The sequence below is a fragment of the Camponotus floridanus genome, unplaced genomic scaffold, assembly GCF_003227725.1.
Source record: "Camponotus floridanus strain SB8 unplaced genomic scaffold, Cflo_v7.5 scaffold39, whole genome shotgun sequence".
NCBI lineage: Eukaryota > Metazoa > Arthropoda > Insecta > Hymenoptera > Formicidae > Camponotus > Camponotus floridanus.
Window position 1 is genome coordinate 129135 of NW_020229536.1, and position 27943 is coordinate 157077.

The window sequence follows — 27943 nt, forward strand, 5'->3', positions numbered from 1 at the left end:
GTGTATCGCGCGTCTCGTCTGGGGTTTTTTCCCGCTGTTCGCCCAGTTGGTCGAATCGGGCGATTCAAACAACCGTCTGAACTGGAGAGAAAATTTGTCGTGTTGTGTTTTGTTTCATCTCCTCGAGACGGGAATCTGTGCGGCGATGATTCGTGACGCGATTGTTCACATGTAGAGGCGGCGTTTCGCGATACGCGCATTTGTTAGTGCTTCTCTGTGCGTTCGATCGTACCTAGATATTCATCATAATCATCATCAGCTCGTCGCGATGACGACCGAGACTCCGAAGGTGGAATTCGCCCTCGGCAGCGAGGTGTCACCCGGTCGTTTCTTTAAAAGCGCATTCGCGCGCAATTTCATCAGCAGTGGCCGCGACTGCAAGTCCTTGGATTACGAGCTGCTCGATAACGCCGTCGTGGACGAGCGGGAGGATCGCAACAACAACGCCCGGAACAATTTCCTCTCGCTCGTGAATTTCGCGGACGACAAGCCGGTAAACGTCAACGACGACGCTGCCGCTCTCTGGGAGCAGCCGAAGCCGAAAAATGAGGTGAATGTCTGTTGCACTGTTTTGCAGTGTTTTCTTTCGCACAACGTGCTCCTCTTTTAATCATCGTAACGGTAACCTTGTACGCGAAATATCATGCATATCATGCACCTCAGAGATATTGCAATAACCTTACATGTATCAGAAATTTGATATTGATATCAAGAGATTCATTCGAGAGTGTAAAATTATAATTTTGTAAAAAATAATGTATAGATTATATATGAATTATCGTAACTGTCTTTCCGCTTGAAGATTTCTTATCAAATTTTCTGCAAGTCTTAATCCAATTTATTCCCGATCAAGAATCTATAAAAGGAAGCTGCATCTCTCTGTACATTCGTCTAGGAATTAAATCTCTCATGCATAAGAGATTATTCTTATTTGATCCGGAATCGCTTAGGCAAAGTTTAATATCGCGCTTGAATTACGACGATACAAGATATAAGATTGTAAAAATAATGATAGCAACAGCGGTGTACTTGGTTACAGTGCGTGCCTTTCTGTTTTACGACTAATTACGAAATTGGTAGCAAAGCGCAATGAAATCCTTCGAGCGTTAGAACGTGCGCACGTGTTTTGTAAGTCGATTTAAATACAATAAACGGTGTTTCTCGTAGATATACCTTCGGCGTATACGCCATTGTGTCGGATCTATTAAATGTCGAAAGATGCAACGGATAAATCAGTCGAGAAAAAGGGATGCTCGCACTCTCGTTGAAAATGCTCGTTTGCGATGCGATACATACGACGGCTGTCAAATAATTTGTTACTTTCTATTCTTGACAGGCGGCACAGTCAGCTGCAGATGCGAACGAATTGGAGAAACTTCGAAAGGTGAGTTTATTTTATGCCTCGTCGGCTTTGTTATCGCATATTCATCCTCCGTGTATGTTTCCGCCAAACGAAAACTCGGAAGTATGCATCTGTCCTAATATGTTTCTTTATATTTTATATCATTCAATGCGTTGTCATTATTATCATTATTATTTCATTATTCAACAATCTGAAATATACAATTTATAGAAACAGAATGCTTTGGAGACAATCCTAAGACAACATAATGTGCACTTTCTGTTTTATAATTGTGAATCACTTGGGAAATTATTTAACCAAAAGGAAAATCGATAGTGAAAAGACAACTAAAAAAATTAAATTTGAAAAATCAGAGAGTGAATTTTTTAATATTAATTTTTAATTTGAAGAGTTAGCATTAGTTAGGAATTTGTGACCCTTGGAGAATAAATTCCTATTGAATTTTGCGAAATTTTCATCTCAGTCCTCTGATTCTCCTTTCTTTCAACCATAAGATAGAAGAGGATTAAGTATTTTGTAACTATGCGCATTTTATAAATCGAAATGAGAGGGAATTCTTTCATGTATATGACTGTTTATGCTGAAAGTAACCAGACCATATTTCCGCTTGCCTTTATTTCGTTGTTAAGCATTCTCCGATCGGGCAGACAGTAACTAATCGTTCGAAACCACGTGAAATTATCCGAAATTCGATATAGTATACTTTTTCATGCTTATTTCCTACTATTATCATTATTATCCGTGCATTAATATATCGAAGCGAGCGGATCTCGTCAGAGATGTTGGAGTAATTGCGATGATCCGAGTTGCGAATATTTATGTAATGAACCATCTATTTCGAACCTCGTAAATTCTATTTGTTTAGTAACTATATATCTATCGTCATTTGAAATCCCATGTAATAAATTATAAATAATTATAATAGTGTATTAATACTAATTAATTAATAATTAATCCCGTCAATAACATTTTTTTATTAGTAGTACCTCCAGTAGTCGCTTCAGATTTTCAATATTAAAGAGATCAAGTTCATCTAAAACACTTATAATTATTGGCACAAATAAATAATAGCGCAAAAACTCGCAGAAAATAATAGATATCTCACGGATTAATTAAGTCATGAAAAACTCGTACTATTCTACTGTTTTATTTGAAGTGAGAAAAACGTTAATTTGATTCCGAATCAATCGAGATATCATGAGTAAGACACGCGTGATGCCAATTCTCCGGTAAAAATCCGCACGACAAAGAATCGCGAGAAGTATCGAGCTTAAAATATCCGTACTAAGGAGATCAGTTATTCATCTATAAAACATTTATAATTATTGGCGCAAATAAATAATAGCGCAAAAACTCGCAGAAAATAATAGATATCTCACGGATTAATTAAGTGTCATGAAAAACTCGTAATCTATGTTATTTGAAAGAAAAACGTTTTGATTCCGAATCAATCGAATATCATATAAGACACGCTGATGCCAATTCTCCGTAAAATCCCGACAAGAATCGCAATATTAAATATCGTACTAAGAATATTATAAAAAAAAAATAAATAAAGCAAAAACTCGCAGAAAATAATAGATATCTCACGGATTAATTAAGTCATGAAAAACTCGTACTATTCTACTGTTTTATTTGAAGTGAGAAAAACGTTAATTTGATTCCGAATCAATCGAGATATCATGAGTAAGACACGCGTGATGCCAATTCTCCGGTAAAAATCCGCACGACAAAGAATCGCGAAATATCGAGCTTAAAATATCCGTACTAAGGAGATCAGTTATTCATCTATAAAACATTTATAATTATTGGCGCAAATAAATAATAGCGCAAAAACTCGCAGAAAATAATAGATATCTCACGGATTAATTAAGTCATGAAAAACTCGTACTATTCTACTGTTTTATTTGAAGTGAGAAAAACGTTAATTTGATTCCGAATCAATCGAGATATCATGAGTAAGACACGCGTGATGCCAATTCTCCGGTAAAAATCCGCACGACAAAGAATCGCGAGAAGTATCGAGCTTAAAATATCCGTACTAAGGAGATCAGTTATTCATCTATAAAACATTTATAATTATTGGCGCAAATAAATAATAGCGCAAAAACTCGCAGAAAATAATAGATATCTCACGGATTAATTAAGTGTCATGAAAAACTCGTACGATTCTATTGTTTTATTTGAAATGAGAAAAACGTTAGTTTGATTCCGAATCAATCGGAATATCGGAAATCATGAGTAAGACACGCGTGATGCCAATTCTCCGGTAAAAATCCGCACGACAAAGAATCGCGGGAAATATCGAGCTTAAAATATCCGTACTAAGGAGATCAGTTATTCATCTATAAAACATTTATAATTCTTGGCGCAAATAAATAATAGCGCAAAAACTCGCAGAAAATAATAGATATCTCACGGATTAATTAAGTGTCATGAAAAACTCGTACGATTCTACTGTTTTATTTGAAATGAGAAAAACGTTAGTTTGATTCCGAATCAATCGGAATATCGGAAATCATGAGTAAGACACGCGTGATTCCAATTCTCTGGTAAAAATCCGCACAATAAAGAATCGCGGGAAATATCGAGCTTAAAATATCCGTACTAAGGAGATCAGTTATTCATCTATAAAACATTTATAATTCTTGGCGCAAATAAATAATAGCGCAAAAACTCGCAGAAAATAATAGATATCTCACGAATTAATTAAGTGTCACGAAAAACTCGTACGATTCTACTGTTTTATTTGAAATGAGAAAAACGTTAGTTTGATTCCGAATCAATCGGAATATCGGAAATCATGAGTAAGACACGCGTGATTCCAATTCTCCGGTAAAAATCCGCACAATAAAGAATCGCGAGAAATATCGAGCTTAAAATATCCGTACTAAGGAGATCAGTTATTCATCTATAAAACATTTATAATTCTTGGCGCAAATAAATAATAGCGCAAAAACTCGCAGAAAATAATAGATATCTCACGAATTAATTAAGTGTCACGAAAAACTCGTACGATTCTACTGTTTTATTTGAAATGAGAAAAACGTTAGTTTGATTCCGAATCAATCGGAATATCGGAAATCATGAGTAAGACACGCGTGATTCCAATTCTCCGGTAAAAATCCGCACAATAAAGAATCGCGAGAAATATCGAGCTTAAAATATCCGTACTAAGGAGATCAGTTATTCATCTATAAAACATTTATAATTCTTGGCGCAAATAAATAATAGCGCAAAAACTCGCAGAAAATAATAGATATCTCACGGATTAATTAAATGTCATGAAAAACTCGTACGATTCTACTGTTTTATTTGAAGTGAGAAAAACGTTAATTTGATTCCGAATCAATCGAGATGTCACGAGTAAGCACGCGTGACGCGAATTCTCCGGTAAAAATCCGCACGATAAAGAATCGCGGGAAGTGTCGAGCTTGAAATATCCGTAGGTGATTTTGTTCGCACTCGCGACACGACCGCTTCGCCACAGATCGAGTATATGTACGTATGTTGAGCGGAAGTCCGCTTCAGCCCATCCCGTAATTATTATCAGTCGGAGGGACCGTGCAAGCCTTTGTGGGACCTATCCGAATGCACGCGTGTGTGTTTGTGCACCGTAGCACGTTTGTCCGACCGCGCCAGTGACCGGAGCGAGTTTACGTGTGACGTCATCATCCTGCTTTTTTGATCTCACACGCACGCACACAGGGATATGCCCGGTACAAGAAAATGATCACCCCTCCCTTGTTCCTTCTGGTCAAACGCGATGACCTGTTGCATGTGAAACGTAAAAGGGTTGAATGCCAATGTCTTCGTTTGCAACACGTTTGCGTTTCTTTTGTGCGTTCGCGTAAAATAATCACGATCCTATCGTATGATGTGCAACGTGTTGGACAAAAAGACAAAATGGATTTGTCAGAGATCGATTCAATTGTAAAATTAAAGTCACGAGCTGCTTAAAGTGATGCGCATTATCGTCGCGAAGGGACGATTAAGTCTCTTTTACCCTCTTTGTGCGCGCGCTATAGAAAACTTTTTTATTACGGTAGGCAATGCAATTAAGTAGTCGCACGTCTAAAGAACGACGCTATTATTTGCCTGCCCTCGAGAAGCGCTTGTCTAAGGATACTTTATTGCCGCTTCCATTTACACACCTGTGTAATGCATACATCATGGTGCGACACGCATCGTAATTCCCTTCCTGATCCCCCAACAGTTTCGCACGTTTTACGAGTCACGCGGATAAGATAGGATCGACCAAGAAAGCTTCGTAAGGGCCGGAAGGGTCCTTCCTGCCGATTACAAAATCGCGTCGCGGCAACCGGTTTGTAACAAAGGATAACATACAATGCAACCCTTTTACGGGGGAATTTCCCCTCGATACATTTTTTTCTCTAATTCACTCTTCTCTGGAGAAATTCAGATTTCATCGTGTTAGCTTAAATCCTCTCCAAGTTATTTTATCCTTTCGGATTTTTTATTCATCGCTTCGAATCGATTCGCGAAAGAATCGTAATCCTTGGGCACCGTTCGCACAAAAGGAGACTCGAAATTCTTGCGATAATTATATTTTCGTCGGTAATTAGCGAACGCGAAGCCGAATCTAATTAGTTGAATAAATCGGAGTAAAGAAACGAGTCCCGTTGCTCGCGCGAGACTTAATCGCGCGAGCTCTCGTATCTTTTATCCCAAAACGTTGTTGTTTGTCGCAACATACTTGCTGCTAATGAAAGCAAAGTGCGTCCACTCGCTTTGTTGGCGGTATCAAGGCAATATCACGCGATTCCTTTGATCAATTTTTTTCCAATATCCATCTCTATGGTTCAATTACATCGCGTCGCGAGATTATAAAAGGGAACACTTTTTTTTATATTTTCCTGGCCTTCCGCGTATTATGTCATTCACGTCTACACGTTGTGTAATATTGTTAAATCGAACGTAGTGTGTGTTTGAGGTCTTTTATTCTCTTCAAAAAAATATAAAAAAATGTTATTAAACATTGTCAAATGCGAATTACTATAATTATAATATCGGTACTCGAACTAGAAAGATTAGATTAAATTTGATTCAGTTTGTAGAAAGTTTTTACGCAAAATAATAAATTTTTCATATTTGTATAAAGTTATTTCTAATATTATATAATAATAAAATAAACAGATAATATAATGATAAAAAGAAGAAAAGTAAAATCCGTTTATTCACCAGAATTCTTGAAAGCCATATTGATTGTCGGAGAATATAAATATTTCACCGTTATCTTTTAAAAGCATAATAAAATCCATTAAGTAAACTAAATGCAACATGACAATCCCGACAGTAAAATAGCGCAATTAATTTCCTTTTGCTCGACTTTTAACGGCGTCACTATTTTTACGTTACTCCGTTCCGAGAAGAAACGATGCTACGCATTTCTCAATATTGGTTTAAGCTTTTCCAGAGATATACGATGTTTACGACGCGAAGTGGATTCATGCGAACGGGCCGCAAAGTTCATAAGAAAGGAAGAGATTAATCTGTCGGACAGACCGAGGTGTTATTTCATTTATAGCGCCGACGAAGTTCTCGCCTCGCGATGCTAACGTTCTAGAAACGACGGCGAGATATCGTAATCACGTGCCGAAATATTGATTTTGCTTAATAGACGATCAAACACGATTGTAAAAGTACGAAACGAATAGCGAAGTAAATTTAGCAAACGCAAATTTGCGAAACGCGGTACGCGAGAAGCCTGCTTTAAATATATACAAGCGGGTTTTTTATGACATCAGATGTGTATCAGTTTCGACACACACCGTTTTATTTTAGTTCTCTCCGCAAGAATAATTTATCTTCAAAAGTCATAAAAAATTCGTTTTAAAAATCACTATCATTAAAGATGCGATTTAATTCATTTCACGGTTGTTTCTCGATTTATTCGATCGCAAATTCTATTCAACGAGTCGCAACGACCTCCCTCGAATGTTATTTCAAATTTAATCATCGTTATCTCGCGGCACTAGAATTTCATCGACATCGCGATGGCAAAATTACACGTTCCATTCAGTTGCATTGTGGAATTTACCACCATTGTTAGGCCTTTACCCGGAGAGGAGAGGTGGTATCAGCGCGGAGGAGTTACACTTTCCGCGATGCGTACCGTTATTCGATATTACGGAGATGGCGGCGAGAGCGGGCGCGTTTAACTCGGCGCGTTTGTTCGCCGGATCGCCGGCTATTTACATAACCGAGTCCATGCATTAGTGCACTCTCGGGAATGCAGCATCCAGCGGCGGAGTCGAGCGCGGGCGCGAGCCTAGTCTCTGCCTCCCCCTCATCCTCTCTCTTTCTCCGTCTGAGACCCGTACGCGCTCTTCCGCTCGTCGCAGTCGCATAATCTTTGCATGCAATAATGATAAAGCCGAGCCACGTAAAATCCGATTCGACGTGGCCTTTGCCACGCGTCTGATACAACCGATAAGCGCGACTAGTCGTTATCGCCGATGGAATTTTGCTCGAACGAGTAATCGTCGTCGGATCGAATCGAAAACGCAGAGCACATCCGGAAGATGCGCGTAAAAATAGCGACTCGCGGGTCATCCGTCGTTCTCTCCGGCAAAAGGTTAATTTTAATTCCATCGCTCCTCTCTTGTCGCGTGTTTCAGAATTAGGTGAGATTGGCCACGCTGCCTTCGAACTTATTGTTAGTCACTCCCGCGACTCGCTAAACTCGTCCGATGTTTTCACATGGTTAAAATATGTGGGGAGAGAAATAGGTCGAATGTAGATCACTTTGACTCTTGTAGACCCGTGAGATGGTTAAACGATACCTGGAAAGAGCTAGGGACGAATTAGGGCAGCGATATTATTAGCCAGGTAATCGATACCATATTCTTTCCGGTAGACTTTCCTTCGTGATAAACAGCTACATGGGAATTAGTTTTTTCGATAAAAGTAAAATGTGAGAAATTTATAACTTCCTATAGAGGGATTCTCAATCTTAGCGTGAGAGGAAAAACTTACTCGGTGTAAATTGGAGCTGTTACTCTTCCCCGATATTAGTCTGTTTAATGTATACACATGTGCATTGCGATGCGTACGATAAGCAACGAGCTGGTGGGAAAATCAAACGAATTTATCAGCGTGTAAAGTGTATTTACAAGCGAGCACATTTTCTCGAGATCATTTCGTTCTTTATTGTTGGCGCATTTGTCGATTGAGATGATGGTCGAAAGATTGAGATTTGACGTAACGAAGATATTTAATGAATATTCATTTCATACATGTCTGAAACAAATTGCATCGCCCGTGTATTTTTCTATAACGTAATAAAGCAAATGAACGAGGAAGAATTTACTCTTTCTCAGAATATACATGATCTTTCCTGAAGATAGAAACGATAGAAACGAGAAGTCACTCGCGCTTTTCGCCAAGATTTCTATGAGAGCATTTGTCTCATCTAAATATGTAAATTAAATTCCTGGAATAGTCAGGTCACACATGCCGGATAAATATATACTAATCCTTCCTGTGTTTTAGCGCGCGATACGCGATACAATTTTGGCTCCATGACGTAAGACGTTATGCGAATGTAAAATGGAAAATTTGTGCGCGTACGCGCGAACTGATTCTCAATATTCGCGAGAAATTACGGCGGACAAAGTGATTTAACGTTACATCACTTCGTATATTATTGCGCTCATAAAACGCAGTTCAATGATCCGCGCGACCTAGTCCGCCAAGATTATAGCGAGCATTTCGCTAGTTCTCTCTTCTTCTGCTTGATGAAAAATGATCTACCGTCAACGTCTCAAAGTCTAGCTAATCCGTCACGTCCAGTCAAGTTAACGTAAAGCACGTTTTTTCTTTTCTTAATCGAAGGATTCCGGATAAACGAGCGGAGTCTATAATTCTACTTCAAATTTGACGTTTCGGAATTTCAAAAAATACCTTATAAAATTATATACGCCTTATTAACTGCGTTCCTGCTTAGGAAGGCCCTTATTTGACGATTACTTACACCGCAGTGTCATTACTCCTCTCTGCACCGTCGAGCCTCGTTCCACTCGGGTGCCCTCAGCCTCTTCCGGTTGCCTCTATCCACGAAATACGCACCTTTGCGAGCACGTACAACATGCATTAACCGTGTACATTCCTGCGTGCACGCATTCCGGCAGCCCTGTCTCTCTGTTTCTTTTGTTGACAACATTTTCGAGCATCAGCGTACACATGCAGATCGTACGAATTTGTCGCAATATTAATTTACTATGTGTTTATTAGAAAAAAAAGTGAGAATATAATACATTTTTTTGAACGTGACTTTGACTCTTAAGAAAATTAATAAAATAAAAATTGTTCTCTATTATTAAACTAAATTATATTGCTACACTTTTTTTAAATATTAATTTGTCATAATGTATTTAATAAATTAGTATACCTGGAGAGTATTAACAGATATCTTAAAATAACTGTTTCGAAACAATAATTCTGGTTATATTTTATATTCGGATTAAGCCAGCTGTTTCTCGATTACGAACTGAGATATCGCATTAGCCTAAGGGCTGCCTCATTCGTTTCACTTTTATATCTCGAGAATCAAAGCGCGGCTCTCCTTCGTGCTCCTTTGTTTTCACGTTGACGAGCGGCCGACGCGCGATAATGAGGGAGAGAATCTTTAAATGCCAACCACCATGACTGTCAAGGAAGTTGTGATATATAGCATCACGTTGACATCCAATTTGCATCTCCATAATTATGATCCGTGACGCGTCTGTAATATCTTTGCCGCTCTCGCGATTTTCATTGCGCCCTTTAACCCTCGGGGGAATAATTAGAAAATCGAGGGATTCATCAAAAAGCAGCATTTTAATTATAATCATCGTAAGAGTTTACAAATGTGATGCTAATTTAATCAACAACCTGTACTCTTGCGAATTTTCCACCCTGAAATTATTTCATATTTTACATACAATTAAATAGTAAAATGTAAAATGCGATGCAAATCTACTTCTTTCCTTCGCGAAGAATTTATACGAGTCTTTGCTTGAGAGTTGCCGGGTTATCGAATGATCTATCGCGATGTAGAGAACGAGAGAGATTAAAATTACGGCCGCTTTACGAGCAATAAAGAGGCGATTGCCAGAGTAGCCACGAATCGGTCGATCAAGATCGAATCGAATCGCGCTGTTCGCCAAATAAGTCGGTTACTTTCGCGCGAGACGGCGATCGAAGGCATCTCGATGATAAGAACGAAGGTAAAAACGGCGTGAGTCATCAGGTTCCTTAATTTTTACGAGCGCGCAGAAATTCTCCATGGCCATCAAGATCAATTGCCATAACCGATCGTCGGTGTGCCTAATTGCCGGGTGACCTCGCGCAATCGAACCACGTACGTACATAAGTAACTCTTCGATGCAACAGAGACATCCGCGGCCGCGCGCCGTTTACGAAAGCTTGGCAATCGCGAATTCATCTTAAGTAATATTCTGAGACTAATGAGTGCCGCTGACTGAGAGAGGCGAGGAAGTTTTTCGCGCGGACGGGAACGCGAGAGAAGATCCTCATCGTGTGTTATTGACCCCTACAGTCGTCAAAATAGACGCGAGGCGTAAAATTACCTGCAGGCAGTTAAACCAGGCATCCTGAGGGACATAAATCATCAGGGGAACTCGAAATTCTTTCGAATCCTTCGCGAGTAAATCAAAATTATATCTCCTATATATTATATCCTTCGCTTCTTCATTTCTTCGAACTATTTGTAATATCGGTACTAAAATTTAAAACGATAAAAAAAGTCATCTTCATTATTCAAAAAAAAAAAAAAAAGAAATGGTGACCAAAGGAAAAGATGACCAAAAAGGAGCGATCGGCGTGAGAGAGTCGCGAAGGATTTTTTTCAGCAGCCTCTTCGTGTACGAGTGAAAGCCGAATGCAGCGAACAGCGTCCAAACTCACCTATAATTCTGCGTACACGCACGTAACGGTGCGTTTTGTAACAAGCCGACTCGGATAGCCGTGTGTCTCATCGTTGTCGCGCATATAATAATTCGTCTGTCGGCGCGCGGCCTCTCGCAGGACAATCATTATTCCAGAGCGCTGGTCAAGTAGGTAACCTCACCTCTTGCCTGCCGCTTATCTCATATTCGATAATGAATAAACTGTTAATCAAACGTTTCCGGCATCATTGTAAAGTCCGCTAGAAACATAAGCCGTCTCTTGCGGATTTCAGATAAACTTGATTGCGGATTGCGGATAAACTTTAAGGCATCCTCGAATAATAATAAATGAGTGGAAATTTATTCAGTCAATTATCATATTTTTGAATCATACGTACTTGAAAGAAAATTTTTAAATATTTTCTAAAAGAAATTAATGAAACTTGATATTTACGTACGCCATATGTTCATACGTGATATGCCGCATAAATGTGTACAGCTATTGCATCGAACGAATATATACATATATACTGTACAATCTGTGCGATTCAACCGCACGTCATTAATCAAAAATTGCGTATTGAAATATTTATCAAAAGCGGGAACTTTGCAATAGAGGAGGCACTTTCAGTTACTGGGCTATTAATGTTGACGGGCCCACAAAGACGTCTCGAAACTAGCAATTCATTGCAATCTCCCAACGTAACAATAACAATAATAATAATCGCTTTCATACGCGAGCAGTAATTAAAGTCAAAGTAAGCGGTCGCGGTAAAAATAGCGATTCTTAATCTACGAATCGACGATCATAATATATGTCGGGGATCGTGCATCGGTTTTCCCCATAAGAATTCCGATCTCATTTATCGCGTGCGATACGCACAAAGAGGATATATATACGACAAGGAGGATATAAAAGAGCGATCTATTTCCGGCTCTAGCACGGCCTTGAGCGTCTCCTTCCACATCTCCTTGGTTCTCCTACGTTCCTCATCGTCCAAAGTCTCGAGATTTCAAACCCCTTTTTGCTCCCCTTTCGATCCCCCCAGCCAGCTAGCGCGTCCGATATATCGCCGGAATAACTCGCTATGTCTCTCTCTTTCTCTCTCTCTCCATCACGCTCCGTCTGATCCATCGATCCTTGCGAATTCCCGGGCGTTTTATGAGTCTGCTAAAACCGCGCGGATATCGTTTCACGCCGGGATTTATCCGTTGGAGAATTTCGCCACGCTCGCTTGCGTCTGGAAACAGCTTAGCAGGGTGATAGCAGGATGCTCCACGTCATTTCCTCTCGTACACGAATTCCGCGCGATGAAGTAAAGGTAAATTTGTCCTCGAAAATTTCAGGATATCGATTGACTTTTTTATATGCATATCGATGGTGAGACTATCGGGGAATTTTTCAAAGAAAAAATTACTAAAAATAATTTGTAATCCAACTTTAGGCGAGGAGATTACAATAATCTGACTTGAGAATGAATTTAATCAAATTTTATTTCGACGTACATTTGGGGCAAACTGTATCGCGTATAATTCTTTTCAACACTTTTCTTCGTCATGCTTCGCAAAATTATCAATTTCGGTTTACGAGAGGCCATCTCGTGCACATCTGTCGAGTGTAGCTCAACAGTTAGCGTGCGATGTGTCGACAACTCACGGCGCGAGAATAAAGGTCGCGTTCGGTTGATCATCCTAATTACACATCGCAGCCAAGGCCGGGCAGGACGTCGTTAATCTAATAATTGTCATCATTAATTTATCGGACGCACGCCACCCCTGAACCACGAGACGGCGGCTGGCTATTGACACAGTTCGTCGCAATTAACATCGCGCGCCGCGTATCCCTTAATTAAGCGCACGCCGTGCATCAATTAAGGTCCGTTTAACGTGCGCCCCGGCGTTCTCGGCGGCTCAAACGCGATTCAATATGCGAACCTGCATACACGTTCTCTCTCCGGCTTTCTGCATGCTGTCTGATTTTCTGCCGAGGCTGAGTCATCGCGCGCGCGCGAGGGGCTATCGTAAGGTATAATCTGACGTGCCTGGCAACGCGGAGACAACTATATTGTGCAATCGATAATTAAGAGTTACAAGGGTAGTCAGGTGAAGTGTATGGATTTTTTAAGGAATTGCCTGACACGGCGTTAAAAATAAACGTACAAAAAATTGTTAAAATTATGTGTGCAAAGAAATAGAATTTAATTCCCATAAAAAACGATATTTAATATGACTTAAGTACTTCCTTTTGATTGTGAAGAAATAAATGATTGTAATGAAATATCGATTTGAATCGGAAAAGTTCAATATCATTTTTTTTTTTTTTTTTTTTTTTTCAAAAATCATTTGCGGTCGTGTAGATCGCTTTTTTCCCCAGACCAGAGATTTTATTTCCTTTAAATGTTCGCGAATTAATGACCGTGCATGGTTACGAGCGAAGCCAAGCCGCGATGTGAAAGCAAGAGCGCATGCAAATGTAAACGCAGGAGGTCTTTTATGGGATGTTGCTGGGAATCGGATCAAGGAGAATGCCCCTACGATTATTTGGTCACCGGCACAAGCGATTTCTCGGTGCAATCTTGTCCTCCTGTAAGCGACTTGACGCTTTCGTGGACACCGAATTTCGCGATCACGGATATATATACACACACATACACATACGAGCAATTGCCTTCTTACGACCTTTACGCGCTTTCTGCTCTCACGAACTGACCGATGCGTAGAGAAAAAGCAGCCGAACACTTGCGTATCGCTTAATTTTTTTCATATATAACTCGATAAAGCTTTATAAGACGTAAGATTAAAAAGTTGTTCTTTTTTTTCTCCAAAAAAGTCCCGTATGTAAAGTGAATCTTTGGTACATACGCGGGAGATGCGGAAGGAAAATTGTAAAATCCAATAAAATTAAGGGATTCCGCCGATCTCACGAATAGGTCCTTGTCCCGTGGATCGAAAGACCGGATATTGCGAATGCCATACCCGCTCGACCAGTATGTAATATCACACGCAGGTGTGCAGGTTCACGGTCCAACAGTCGTAATATGTAATATCCGAGCTGGGAGAATCCGATCTCTTGCGACGCAGCGAGAATCTCGACGATACGAAACGCCGAGACGTTATGCGATAATCACGATCGCTCCGTCTTCTTGCAAGGCGTTTTCGATACTCGTACTCTGTGGATGCGAATAGAAATGTTTGTGTATATATATGTACGATCGGAATCCGAATGTATTGTGTAATAAATGAGATTAAGGCGCGCCGTTCTGTCTTTTGCTCTTTCTCTCCACTTGGGTCGATTTCGTAAGCCCCTCTCCCGTTCTTAATAAATTTTTCATTTCCCAAGAATATATCTCATTCACGTCAGTTTACATGCTTGGCATCAGGCGGTCATAAAGTTCAAGTCGACTAGAGTTTTAATTGATTCTTTTTTTTTTTTCCTTTGGAAGTGAGGCTTTGAATCAGTTGCATTCATAGATTTATGACAACGTTTGGCAACAAAATCTTTTTTTTGCTGATTTTATAGATAGAACTATATTTTAGAAAGAATGCAGCGTGTGTCGTTAACTTAGGATGAATTAAACTGAACAAAATTAACCGTGAGACTGATGTTTACAGAAACGGCATGTAAACATTTGTTTGTTGATGAAAATCTCGACGGTATATCTCTCGATTTTATACACTCAAAGGAGATTATATCAAAGCGAGTTATACGAGAGATTTTATCCTATCCTATCCGTAGTTCTAACGACAGTTCCGGTAGCGACAAAGGAAGCCGTTGAACGCATCTAGATGGATGACACAAGCGTGAGGAGTTCTTCGACTTGCTGACCCAGATGAATACGGACTAAGTTCTAAATGTAGTCTGAGAAATTTTTTTTAATGGCCCGGAGAATTTAATGCGGGTGCCACCGTCATAGCCGGAAATTTACTCAATCAGCTTCATCGTTGGATCCGAATAGATAAAATCAAGTGGCTAATCTATTTAATATATCCGACTTTATTACTATTATTATTATTTAATGTTTATTTCACATTACTGATGTTTTCTTATGATTGAAAAATAAAAATATTTAAGGATGTTTGTACCTATTTTCAAAATATTGAGAATTTAACGAAAATTGTACAGAATGTCCTTACATATGTTTAGAATCTTCAGTACAATTTTTAAATCAATTCACAAGTTGTAAGAATTTTAATTTGCACCGAATTAACATGCGTTCTTATGGGAAACGTATAACCACGTCGATTCAAATGACAAAAACACATGAAAATAATATTCAGAATTTGTTTAAAATTTGCAAAAGTTTAGATACAGAGGAAATATTTGGTCAAATAATATTATACAAGTGCTAACTGGTTAAAAAGATATTAAATATAATTTAATAAAGTTAGCCATGTATCTGTCACAAGGCGAAATTCTCTGTCAAAAGTTAATCATTTCGATTAACAAAATTCGGAATATTTCGGTAAAAACGCAATAAATATTAAAAAATACATCTCTGCACTGTAGCCAAGATGAAATTATAATATTCCACACAATTTCTCATACTCAAAATACACAAAGTGGATATTTGTCGATATTGATTTTCAGCTATTTTTTGCTGGGATTGTACATAACATCCTGGGAACATACAAAACATCCTTAAAATAAACTATTAAATAATTAAAAAATTATTAGAGTTTAAACGACAAAACGAGTCTTGTCCTTGCGGAAGCATTATTTATGCCGGTTGGAGAAATTGATTTCTCGACAAACTTTTTTATTTTTCGCGTAAACTTTTAAAAAATAATGTTGCAACGTTGTAAGAATAATTCCACTGATGTGCGCCTAGAAGAGTTCCGGCAGCGAAGCGCTCACTTTGAGATCCGGCCAAAAGAAGAGCGTGCCGAGCAACACAACGCCACAATTGTGCGGAGCGCAGTCTCTAATCGCACGCTCTGATTAGCGTATGTGTATGTCCGCGCAATGATCTCTCGCGATGATGATCGAAATGAGTCATCTGAACGCTATTCAAATGGCAGATCGATCGTTTCTTTAATGAACGCCGAGGATCTCGCCGGCGCTCTCTCGTCGCTCAATCGGACGATCACGACGAATTTTCCGAAATAATCAAAGAAGGACAAAATAGTTGAAATCGTTTCGTTGTTTAACGGTGCCGGCCATTCGCTCGTTACGCAACATTTCGAAAATCGCTCGCAGATTGATCCAAACAAGCGAATAAATTGTTACCTCCGAGCATAGATGGCATAACGACGGCGATTTGTCCACCTCGTTTCGCGCTCCAGATATCACACCGCTATTTGCATTTGCTTTTTAATTCGCCGAAGAACTTGGAAGAACGCGAGGTCCGCATCTTTTATTTCATTCTCCGTCGCGCGTACTTCCCTCGTCCCTCGAGAGTCGCCGTCGCGTTTTTATTTCCTCGTCTCTTTCCTGCCTTTGCGGCAGATGCCAACCACGAGGCGTGACCGACCTAACCGTCGCCGTCCCTCTCGTTTCCCTTCCTACCCTTGAAACTTCGCTTAATGCCACCGACACTTTTCGGTGCGACGCTCCATCGTGCGTACAAATCCGCCGGCCAACTCATGAATGGCGATGGTATGAACTATTCGTGAAAGCCGACGACTTATTTTCGGATCCGCGTTATGACACGCGTGTATGCGCCTCGAATGCACGCGAGGTGCATCATATAACGCTCGGCGTCGTATCGCTACCGCCATTGTTACGCGTCGCGCGGACTCGCGTCGGAAGTTGCATTGTCGCATTCTACTTTTCGTACAAAAAAATACCCTCTTTTTAAAAGAGCGACGATACATAAAAAAAAAGTTCTGAATTTTAAAATTAATTAATTAGTTAATTAGTTATTTCGAAATATATGCGCATCTGTACAAATTAATTTCTTAAATTTCTTTCTCTAAAAAAGAATTGGAATCCCCCGCACGGAAGGGACAATTTATTTATTTCACATTAGAAAATAGAACCAGGATTCTCTTTCTCTTTTTCTCTCTCTCTCTTTCTCTTTAACTCCGCGCGAGATAAATTCCTAATTGATTCACCCATTTTTTTATAAACTCGCTACACGGTGGAGAAGTGAAAATTGCATTTAGAAAATGCGCGGCACTAATCGCATCGTCGCGCTTCATATGCAGCTGCTACTCTGTCGGAACAGAGGGAGGGATAATAATCCCGACGCATACAGCCGTTAGTCGTTTCGGAGGAGATTCACGGAGAGACTCGCGCCATGAGTCACCGAGCGACGATTTGTATGCAACGCGTGGCGCCGGCGCTACAAACTTTGTAGCTATTGTGCGAGAGGATCGCATTGTTACGCGGATGTGATTCTCAGGTCGCGTAGACGGGCGGGTTTCGGGGATTCGACGCGTTTCGTGCGTCTACATCGAATAGCCCTTGTACGAAATCCCGCACAATCGCGACACGTAACGCGCGATATAACTGTACAAGTAGCGGTGTTTAATATGCGCGTCGCTCTCGCGAGCGCGGTCTCACAAGTTGATAAACTTGTGAGAGGATTCTCATAGCTCTTGTACAAGAGAAGAGGGGGTGAGGGCAAAAACTCGCGCGCCGGCAAACTCTGACGGCTGCAAAATGGCGCCCAGACTCAACCTATTTTCGGCGCATTCCAGCTGAATGGATGGAGAAGGCTAACTCGCAGACGGTGTTTCGTTGGGAGAAATCGTTTCTCATTTTATTGGAATGCCAAGAGCCTCCCTCTAGTCCCCTCCTCCCTTCTTTTTCTCGCTCTCCTTCTGTCATTTCCTCTCTCGTTCCGTTTTCGCGTTGCTTTGTCATCGCAACGATTGTAAGAATGCTTGTCGGTCAAGCAATGATTAGATAGATTCAAAATATAATTCTCTTCAATTTATCATTTAAAAAATATAAATGTTCGAAAAAGCTTTCGATTTTATGCGTCTCTCGTGTGTCTTTCTCGCATTCCAAAAATTCCAGTAGAAAACACCTAGGAAGGGGTAGACACATTGCTAGACATTGCAATTACCTATCGGAAAGTATTTTCGAAAGCTTTTTAAACTCCTTTCGTCAATTTCATGAAAGAAATGGGCGATGAAAGTATCACTGATTCTCACAATCTATATACATATCGTACAAAAGGATAATAATTGTTGAAGATCTGTTCGTTTCGTTATTTGAAAAGCCGGAATGCACGGAGACTATTATAAAGTAAAATGATGGATTAATTATATCCCGTTTCACTACTTGACAATAACCCTTTCTAGGGAATAAGATCTAGGATCAGGATAATTATCCATGGATTTCGATCTCCAGGTGAAAATAATCATTAATATAGACAATAGAAAAGCAATTTGTGTCGCAGCCAAGAGCTCTCACACACGGCGAAAGCCAAACGCGCGAGAAAAAAACGGAGAATGTATATAAGAAGCATTTGCAACACATAGAATTTAGTTAATGTGGAGGCAATTTGATTTAACTTTATATAATTTATACTTTCTCATAGTATTTGTAAAATTTGCAACTTGTTGAAATCAGAAAATACGGCATGTGTTCCTCGATGCTTTAAAAATGTTATTTTAATTTTTATAAAATTACAAAAATTTATCTAAATATTTTGCGTGTCATAATAATGTGATTTAAATTGACACACATCAAATATTTGTTGGATCAAACGTTTTAAACTTTATGCGTTATTTTACACGGTTCATGCGTTTCTTATCGGATTTAAAGTCGATTTAGCTTTGTTCTCTATATATATATGACGTATTATGTTGCATTTTATTAACATTATTTCAACATTATTTACGTCACAAGTATTTCTATCATTGTTCGTACAGAACGTTCTAGTCACGCTCGAGCGCGTGCATTCCGGCTTTTAATCGCGCGATTGTCTTTGTACAATCTTTATCTCGCACGCAATCTGTTATTATTTGTAAATTCCCATTCATACCCTCCTACGTCAAGCTCTTCGCGGGTTAACGACTGCCGTTTGTCGCTGTGAACTCGTTCTCTCAATGTTGTTTAGAAACCGTTTCATACGGTACCGAAGTTTTTTCTCATTAGTCTCGTCTCATTCTCTTTCGCTCTTTTCTCATTCAGAAAGAAAAGTGCACGCCAATATCCGCGCAAATACTGTTGTAATTTTAACGTTGTTTCCAAAAAATTATTGTCCACGCATAAGACATGTTTTTATCAAAATGATAAATTAAACAGCATCTATTTATAGTAAAATATTTTGTCGATCGCGTCTTTTTCTGATTCTATCGCGATATCTTTCAAGCATATAATTGACACAACGTAATTGTTACGTTTAATTAAGTTACCCATAAATTCTCCCGGTTAATCTATAAATAATGGCGTGTTTAATATTAATCCCGCCTTCAATAAGAATCAACAACGTTATTAAATGTAAGAGTAATGCTTTCGCGATCCTCTCTCTCTCTTTCTCTATCTCTTCGACGATAGTGTATATAAATGCGAGGCGGTGTTTATAAGCTCTCGGAGCGCAAAATGAATGAATTAATTGGATAATGGATAGAGATAGATCGTGAGGCAAATCATCGAGTCCCGCGAGGAGCTGCAGTCTTACACGCATCGCCCAGAACAGGCGTAGCCGGAATATTTATGATGGCGCAAACGAGTCCACGCACGCACAAATTAATCTCGAAGGATTCTTCGTACGAGATTTACCCTTCTCTATTTCTCTCTCCTTCTCTTTCCTGCTTCTCTCAACTCGTAAAGCTTTCTCATTTTTTTTCAAGTTGATGCTTAAAGAATCAAGCTCCTTTCGGTGCTTAATGAAAACTGAATGCATTCGACATCTTCTGGCTTCTACAGAGGATGGAAGGAGAATATGTATTTTGCGAGGCAATTTCATTTCAATTACAATAATAGCCGTAACGAAATTAGGAATTAATCCGCGAAACCACTACCGTTATACTCGCGGTGGACCTTTCGTGATTTGATATCTGCAACGACTATGTCCAGCAGTTGCAAAATTTCATCAATTTCTTTTCCAGACATCCCGGCAAAGATGCCAAGCCTCCGAGAATATAAACGGAAGTTGAGAAAAGCGAAATATGGCTCGAAGCGTTCACTTATACCATGAGCACCTGGAATAGTTTCACAGCATATGTTATTTTCCAAATAATGAACTTCCGAGAAATATAAGCAGTATATTTTCCGTGTGTTTGTGCGTGTATGTGTAATATTTGTATAAATTACAAATTAATCTTCACGCAACCGGGAATATCTACACCAACGCACGTGATAAATATTCCGCGCTACTTTCAGTGCGTATATCCTTCCGCGTGTGAAAATCTCCCACGTAAGGTGAAACTTGACGTTATAAATCTTAATGACGAGTGCCCAATGGATTAGTAAGCGCGGTTCTCACGCATTCGGCAAATTGGATAAACTTTTCGAGCGGAGAAAAATCGACGATCCCCCGATTTGAATGACGCGAATGCGTTCTTGTTTCGCGCGTGGGTCGTGAAGGCATCCGCTGCTCGGTAATAAGTGAAAGGAGCGATGCAATTTGAACGATCGTTTCATCCGAACGCGAAAAAAGGACAGATTCGAGGAACTTACAACTATGTTCATCTTAATTAAGACCTAATTAAATCTAATGAACTTGAAGAATGTAAAAGAGAGATGGATGTTAATTAATTAAACTGTCTTTGAGAGGCAAAAAATTCAATGGAAACTTCTTCTTTCGAAAAGTAATTATGTTGGGAATGATAGAATTGGAAATGTGTTTTCATCAAATTCTGTCTTTCGCAGTAAAACATTTTTTTCTTTATAATTTTCAATTGTAAATATTGTTATCCTATATATGAAAAATGAGACAGATTTTTTTTGAGTATTTTTTAATTAACTATTTCCTATAAATCTTCATCGAACGATTGAATAATGACAAAAGAGCGGAAGTGCAGGAAAGATAAAATCTCGAATGCCAAAGCTTTTAATCGAACCCGACAAACGGTTGACATTGACGTTGAACTATTTAAAGAACGTTACGAATATCGGAACAATGGAGGACTCGATGTCGACGCTAATGACTAATGTCGTATTTCGACTCGTATTCGGCCGTTCTTTGTAATTGCAGACAGGTAGACTACGCACGAGGAACACATGGCGAGAGAGACCTAGCATTTCCATACAATAGCGGGGAAAAGACGGTGTTTATTGCGAGATATCCGGTGATGGCCTCCGACTGATAACGAGGCCAGGATGAAAGATGTTGAAAGACCCGTACGTCCACGAGAGAGAATCGCGTCTAGATCAGATTTTCGCGACAAGGATACGTCCCCTTTGTAAATACAAAAGACTAAATGTTGAAACTAAACGCTATTACGGCACAAGTGTAACAAAGATGGACAAAGATAAACTGTAAAATCTGTTCTCCGCGGAATAACTCAAACGTCAGATGCAATCGAGAAACGACCAAGGTTGGAAAACGTCTAGAGATCTCGTAATAAAAGCGAAAGTTCGTCCAAATTTTTTTCCCTTAATCGGTGATTCCTCCGTCGTTTCTTGCCGATGCGAGTGCGTGAGGGTATATTTACGGAAAGCTGAAATTTTCATCGGCGGCGGTCGAGCGGATGGGGTCACGCATGGTCGCTCAGCCTGAACCGTCCACCGGCTGAATACTCTATCGTGACGTCACTCGCTACGGTCACTGCCTGAATTATTCACTATTCCTTCGTTTCTAGTCGTTTCAGCGATACCGCGTGCAATCTCGTACGAAAGTTTGTTTTTTACGCACGCGGCGCGCATTCTGGCGGAGCGCGTTTTATCGGCTCGTACTCCGATAGAGATCTAAGGCGGCTCGCGACGAATTAAAATTACGCCACGATTCTTTCATTCATTCCTCTCTTCACTGTGAGATTTTCGAAATCCGAGATGACGGACTTTTCATTGGATTAATCGGAAATCTCGCGAGACAGTACTGTGTCAAGGCACCATTGCGAGCTTCCAAAGCGAACATTCCAGGATGTAATCAACGACGATCCTTGTAACGAGCTATCCTCCAAGGACGCTACGGCCATCCGTTAATAATTACAACGATCCTCCCCGATGCTCGGCCGCGGTGCCCCGCGATAGCTATCGAAATTAGATAGAAAATTGCCTTCGTCCTATTCGACTTTAGCCGGCGGTTTCATTAAATTCTTTGAAAGATGCGGAATCGATAGATACCGCTGGATGCTATCGCACGGTATCTCATTGCGTGCGGCCAACAACTACGCACGGTATATCGATTAAGCGTGGAAAAAGAAGGCAGGAATGCGAAGGATAAAATGATAGGATCCGGGGATTACGAGCGGAATTTTTTCGCAGCGTCACGAGAGACGAGATATAATTTCGTTGGTCGCTTGCCCATGGAAAACGTGGAAAATGAAGCGTGCCTCTTTTAAAATCGTAAAACGATTCGCTCCGGCTTCCCCTTCGTGACCTTTTCTCAATGTCTCGCTTCTGATTTATGGATCGTTCACCATCGTTCTCTTGGAAACTCGACAACATTATCCGCCGGCCAATATCCCACGCCAAGATGGAGAATATCCAGTCTCTCTCGGTTAAGGTTGCATAATAATCTATGCGGCGAGGATAATGAATCGCCGCTTCGTCGGATATTAATAGCCATCGCTGCTCCTTTCGTGGATTTTTTCGTTTTGCCGCTAGTTTGGCGATCCTTGATCAAGAGTCATATACTACAGAAAAGTAATTAATCGTTTATAAAAGATAATTAATCGGCGCAGTGATATTTTAGCGACAAAAATTGGTTTATTAATTATCGCTCTTGACATGAAATATTATTTAAATCGAAACTATCAATACTCGAAACTGTCGAGTTACTTCACGAATCAACACGCAAAATTATGATCAATTTTATCATGGCAAGATAATATTATTTCTACTAATTAAATTACGATATAATAATTGCAAAATAATAAATAATAAGTAACAAGACTTACATGGAAAAATTACTAACAATAAGTAAAAAAATTAATCGCGCGCGAAAATTTATTTAACGTATAGATAGAAAAAATTTATTTTGAAATCATATAAAAAAAGATGACATACTCTTTTTAAATCTCAGTTAAAAATTCACACAGGGTGAATATATTGAAAAAAAAATAGGAAAGTCAGTAAAAGGAGGTTTGTAGGCCTATGTCGATTACGATTGAATTTAATTAATTAACCAATGCGCGATGGATTAGCTCAAAGATCTCATTATATAGCTCGTTTAACGTAGAGTATCTTTTAAAAACGCCACCATTATAACATCGGACATGTTATTAATCGACATAAGTACTCTTCGCAATGAGCGGAATAGCGTAAAATTTGTAATAACACGCTCACACATGCCAGTAACACGTCCCGTGATTAATCGCGGGAAGCTATCGACGCTCGCATTTTCTGTATTTTGTACCTCGTTCGCGTTCATCCGGTATTTCGTTTATCGCGCGTGGACCGCTATCTTGTATACGTAAGATCTCGCATTTCCTCTTTAAAATTATGATTTCAGAAAAATAGCTCTACGACTTATCCGTGTTATCTCCATACCTGTTGCTTTCTCAAAAATTAATTTCATCTTAGTAAATTTATTATTTAAGCAGTGGATTATTATTAATACAGAAACGAGCGAGTTCTTACTAACAAAGTAAAATAAAACTAGACAACTAAATGAATCCATAAAATCCGTTCCGCGAAATTTATTGCTAAATATAGTTTCTTTCTAAAGATGGAATATTAAAAGATCCCCGGAAAAATATTTTCGCTAAGAAAATTGAGAAATTTTTTATAATTTTTTATAAATTATTTTTATTAATTACTTTTATTATTTGTTCTTTTTTTAAATTAGTATTATAGAAAACTCGGATATTTTTAAAATTATTCATAGTTGATACGGTCATCATGATGCAAATTTCAAAATATCTGAGAATCCGATTCAAGAGTGTGTGTGTGCATAAATAACACAGGCTCTTTTCTTTCTTGTTGCAGCAATGCCAATTGCTGAAAAAGGAAAACCGGAGATTGCAGAGCGCCTTCCTGCAAAACGTCTTTCTTCAAGCGCGAGTCGACACGCTTCAATGGCAGGTCAAACAGGTTCGTAATCGCGCGAAAAGTTGAAAATCTTTAGAAGAAAAAGAAGAAGAAGAAGAAGAAGAAGAAGAAGCGACTGATAAAACGATCACAACCGGTTTACCTCGCTCCGGTTATTCGATATCGCGTCACGTAACAACCGGTCGGCTAATTTTCCCCCTCAATAATCCGCGTGTGATTTTTGTCGAGTCGGACTTTTCTTATTATTTCATTATCATTTTATGAATGAACTCGCGCGCACGCATTTTACGATTTAATTTTCCAATCGTCATGAATGTAAAAACTGTCATATGGTCTTCACCGCTTTTTTCTCTTTCAATTTTTCTGATTTTCAGAAACTATTTTTAGCACTTATCTCTCTCTTTCTCTCTTCAATTTCAAATTAAATATGTTCCCCGATTAATATTAATGAATCAACGTAATAAAATGGCAGGAGTGAAAAGTTGTCATCATTTTCGTTTGTTCGCAGGTTGAATCAAACAGGCAAATGTACCGTTCTACGATGGAGCAGGTCGCTCATTTCTTGGGCCGGGTGCACAGGAGCCTGGAGATCCTTCACACCAAGGAAAATCCCAAGGACAAGAGACGCGTGCCTCGCAGTCGCAGCGTGCACACGGTAGTGCACGCGGATCCGTCGCCGAATCGCGGTACCGCGACGCCGTCGTCCTCCTCGTCGACGTCCTCGCCGTTCACGCGCGCCAAATCGGTCACGCAGATCAGCTCACCGAGCGCTATTTGCTTCCGCGAGTTTACCTGGTCGGTTCTTCGGAGGAACGACCCGGTGCACTGCACATCGCCACGCGCCAAGCCATCGCAGGATCTCAACAAGACCAACGACGTTCCCGATAACGTCGTTTATCGCGAACCCAAGCAGACGGAGTTGAATCCGGACGATGTGCCGCCGGAGAAGCTGTCCCAGGAGGCGTATAGGTGTGAAAGATTTTGAAAGAATTCCACATTAAATCCGCAGATTAATTTATCCCCTGTCATTTTCATTATTAAGGATGTTTTGTACCTATTTTTAAAATATTGAGACTTTAATGAAAATTGTCCTTACATATGTTTAGAATCTTCAATACAATTTTTAAATCGAGTCACAAGTTGTAAGAATTTTAATTTGCACCGAATTAACATGCGTTCTTATGGGAAACGTATAACCACGTCGATTCAAATGACAAAAACACATGGAAATAATATTCAGAATTTGTTGAAAATTTGCAAAAGTTTAGATACAGAGGAAATATTTGGTCAAATAATATTATACAAGTACTAACTGGTTAAAGAGATATTAAATATAATTTAATGAAGTTAGCCATGTGTCTGTCACAAGGTTCCACACAATTTCTCATACATCAAAAATGGATATTCGTCAATATTGATTTTCAGCTACTTTTTGCTGGGATTGTACATACAAAACATCCTTAAATATTTTAATAATTATCAGTACGCCGATATCGTTATCTTTTTATTAAAATATCAAGATTAATGCATTAAACTGAATATTATAATTATAATATATATTTTCGCACAGGTTACTGAGAACCGTCGAATCCTTGCTGGCGATGCGAGAGCCCGATCTCGCGAGAGTGACGCCGATCGAGGACAACGGATCCTCCCCGTCTCCGACAGTAGACCATCGTCATCACGATGCATCTCTATCCTTACCGAACGACAACTTTGCCAATTCGACGATGCTGCAGGAAGCCACCTATGCTCCCGGCAGTGGTCATGGAAACGAATCGATCAACAATGATCAACAAGACGACAGATCGGGAAACCTCATCAAACCGCCCGTTGCCGAGTTTACTCGAAATTTGCACGCCTTCGTACCAGGCGTGAGAAGATCGCCCGATACCGCCTCCTGGAACTCGAGTAGCAGTTCGAAAACGACCGAGGAGGAGGATACCGTCGCACTTGCCACACCATCGAATGGAACTACGTCCAACGGCACGCCAACCTCGACTCTCAGTCGAACCGCGAAGCGATTGGAGAAGAAGGAATCTAATCCGGGAAATTTGGCTGGCAAGACCAAGGTAAAGCCGGCCAGCAGCCCGGTAAGCAGCGCCGAAGGTGAGAGCGGATTCTTCTCGATCAGCTCCTTCCAGGAGGTCGGTCTGCCGCCTTCGACGGCCGCGCCAGTCATGCCTGTCAAGGGGTGCCACACGGAAGTAGGCTTGCCGGAAGTGCCTCTCGACAAGGCCAGACATAGACGGTGGTCCTCCACACCCGCTGAAATCCAGGCGCTCTTCAAGCAGCATCGCGCGAGCTTCGGTGGGACGCCGCAAACCGTCACCGAGTCCGTCAGCGTCTGTTGGGTTTGAACCCTGAGCGAGATACGATCGCGCCGAATACGATCCCACCGCATACGTCCGCGGAATTCCGCAGACTAGATTCGCTCGAAGTCACGAGCCAGACTTACACGATCGATTTTCAGGAATAACATTTAGATAGATCGATAGAGAATATTCAAGTAAGCCGTAAGATTGTAAATAATTTCCTATAAGCAATCTCTCGTGCGGTCTCTTTTCTTACGTTGATAAAATATGTAGAATCGTAGCATTGATATAACGATAGCAGCTGCGATTACGTATCGTCGCTATTCGAAAAGATGTCGATGCACATATGTAATTTGTTTAATGTTTTCGAGAGGATCTCGGAGTACATTAACGGATAGAAAATCAGGAATTTATATATGCCTGCGTAATCGAATTTCATAGATCATGCGGGGGCCATTCTGTAAGTATAGAAAAGAAGAACTGTACTTTCGACATATCTGTAATCAGCCATATCTCTCGTAGTTTCGCGAATATCGTACATATCAGTATCAATGAAACTTTTCCCGTCTGTCGATAATAACTTTGTCTACACTGCAGTTTCGATCACTAAAAATTTATAGACGTTATTTACGTTTTGCGGTCGTTTCCATTTGATCGTTTAATTTAGTCATTATTTAGTAAATTAAATTGTTATTTGACTTGCATGTGTTGATTTTATCTAATTTTCGAAAATAACGAGAAAGTAATTTTAATAATTTATACTACTGTATCGCAAAATATAGTTAAGTTAATAAAATTTGATTTATTAAATGTGCATATAACACAATTTAGATGTGGAAGAGAGAATGTTAGAGGAGTATACGTGCAAAAAAGAAATTGTTTTACTTTAAACGATAAATTAAAATCTGCTGCAAATGTTTCTTCTTTTGCAAAAACTTATATTTTGCAAGGGTTGCATAGGTTTCCGTAATTCTATGTTTCTTGTGCATATTAATATCAATGTGAAATATTTTTAATTTGTTCACAGCTGTTACTTAACTGTAAAAATCAATTTATTCGCATATGACTATTGGAAATAATGAAGTTGAATTGATTTCACATTGAAAGATATTCAATTTTTGATATTCTCTTCGGAGTTAATAAATAAAACTATAAACCTCACAATTTCTCCCTCTATGTTTATTATGTAAGCGTATTGTAATTCACTAGAGGGCAACATATCTTTTTATATAATAATATCGCGTGATCTGAGATTTTATCATAATTTTAGAATTTGTAATGCTGTTCTCTGTATATTTCT

The 27943-nt window shown here is 39.6% G+C and overlaps 1 protein-coding gene across 1 annotated transcript; it reads left to right on the forward strand.

The window, feature by feature from the left end:
* Positions 1–27889, forward strand: LOC105248011. Its single transcript, XM_011252529.2, has 5 exons — positions 1–550; positions 1337–1384; positions 24266–24370; positions 24837–25297; positions 25899–27889. The coding sequence occupies exons 1-5, from the start codon at positions 269–271 to the stop codon at positions 26686–26688; spliced, it is 1686 nt and encodes a 561-aa protein (XP_011250831.1). The 5' UTR covers positions 1–268; the 3' UTR covers positions 26689–27889.
* Positions 27890–27943: the final 54 nt, after the last annotated feature.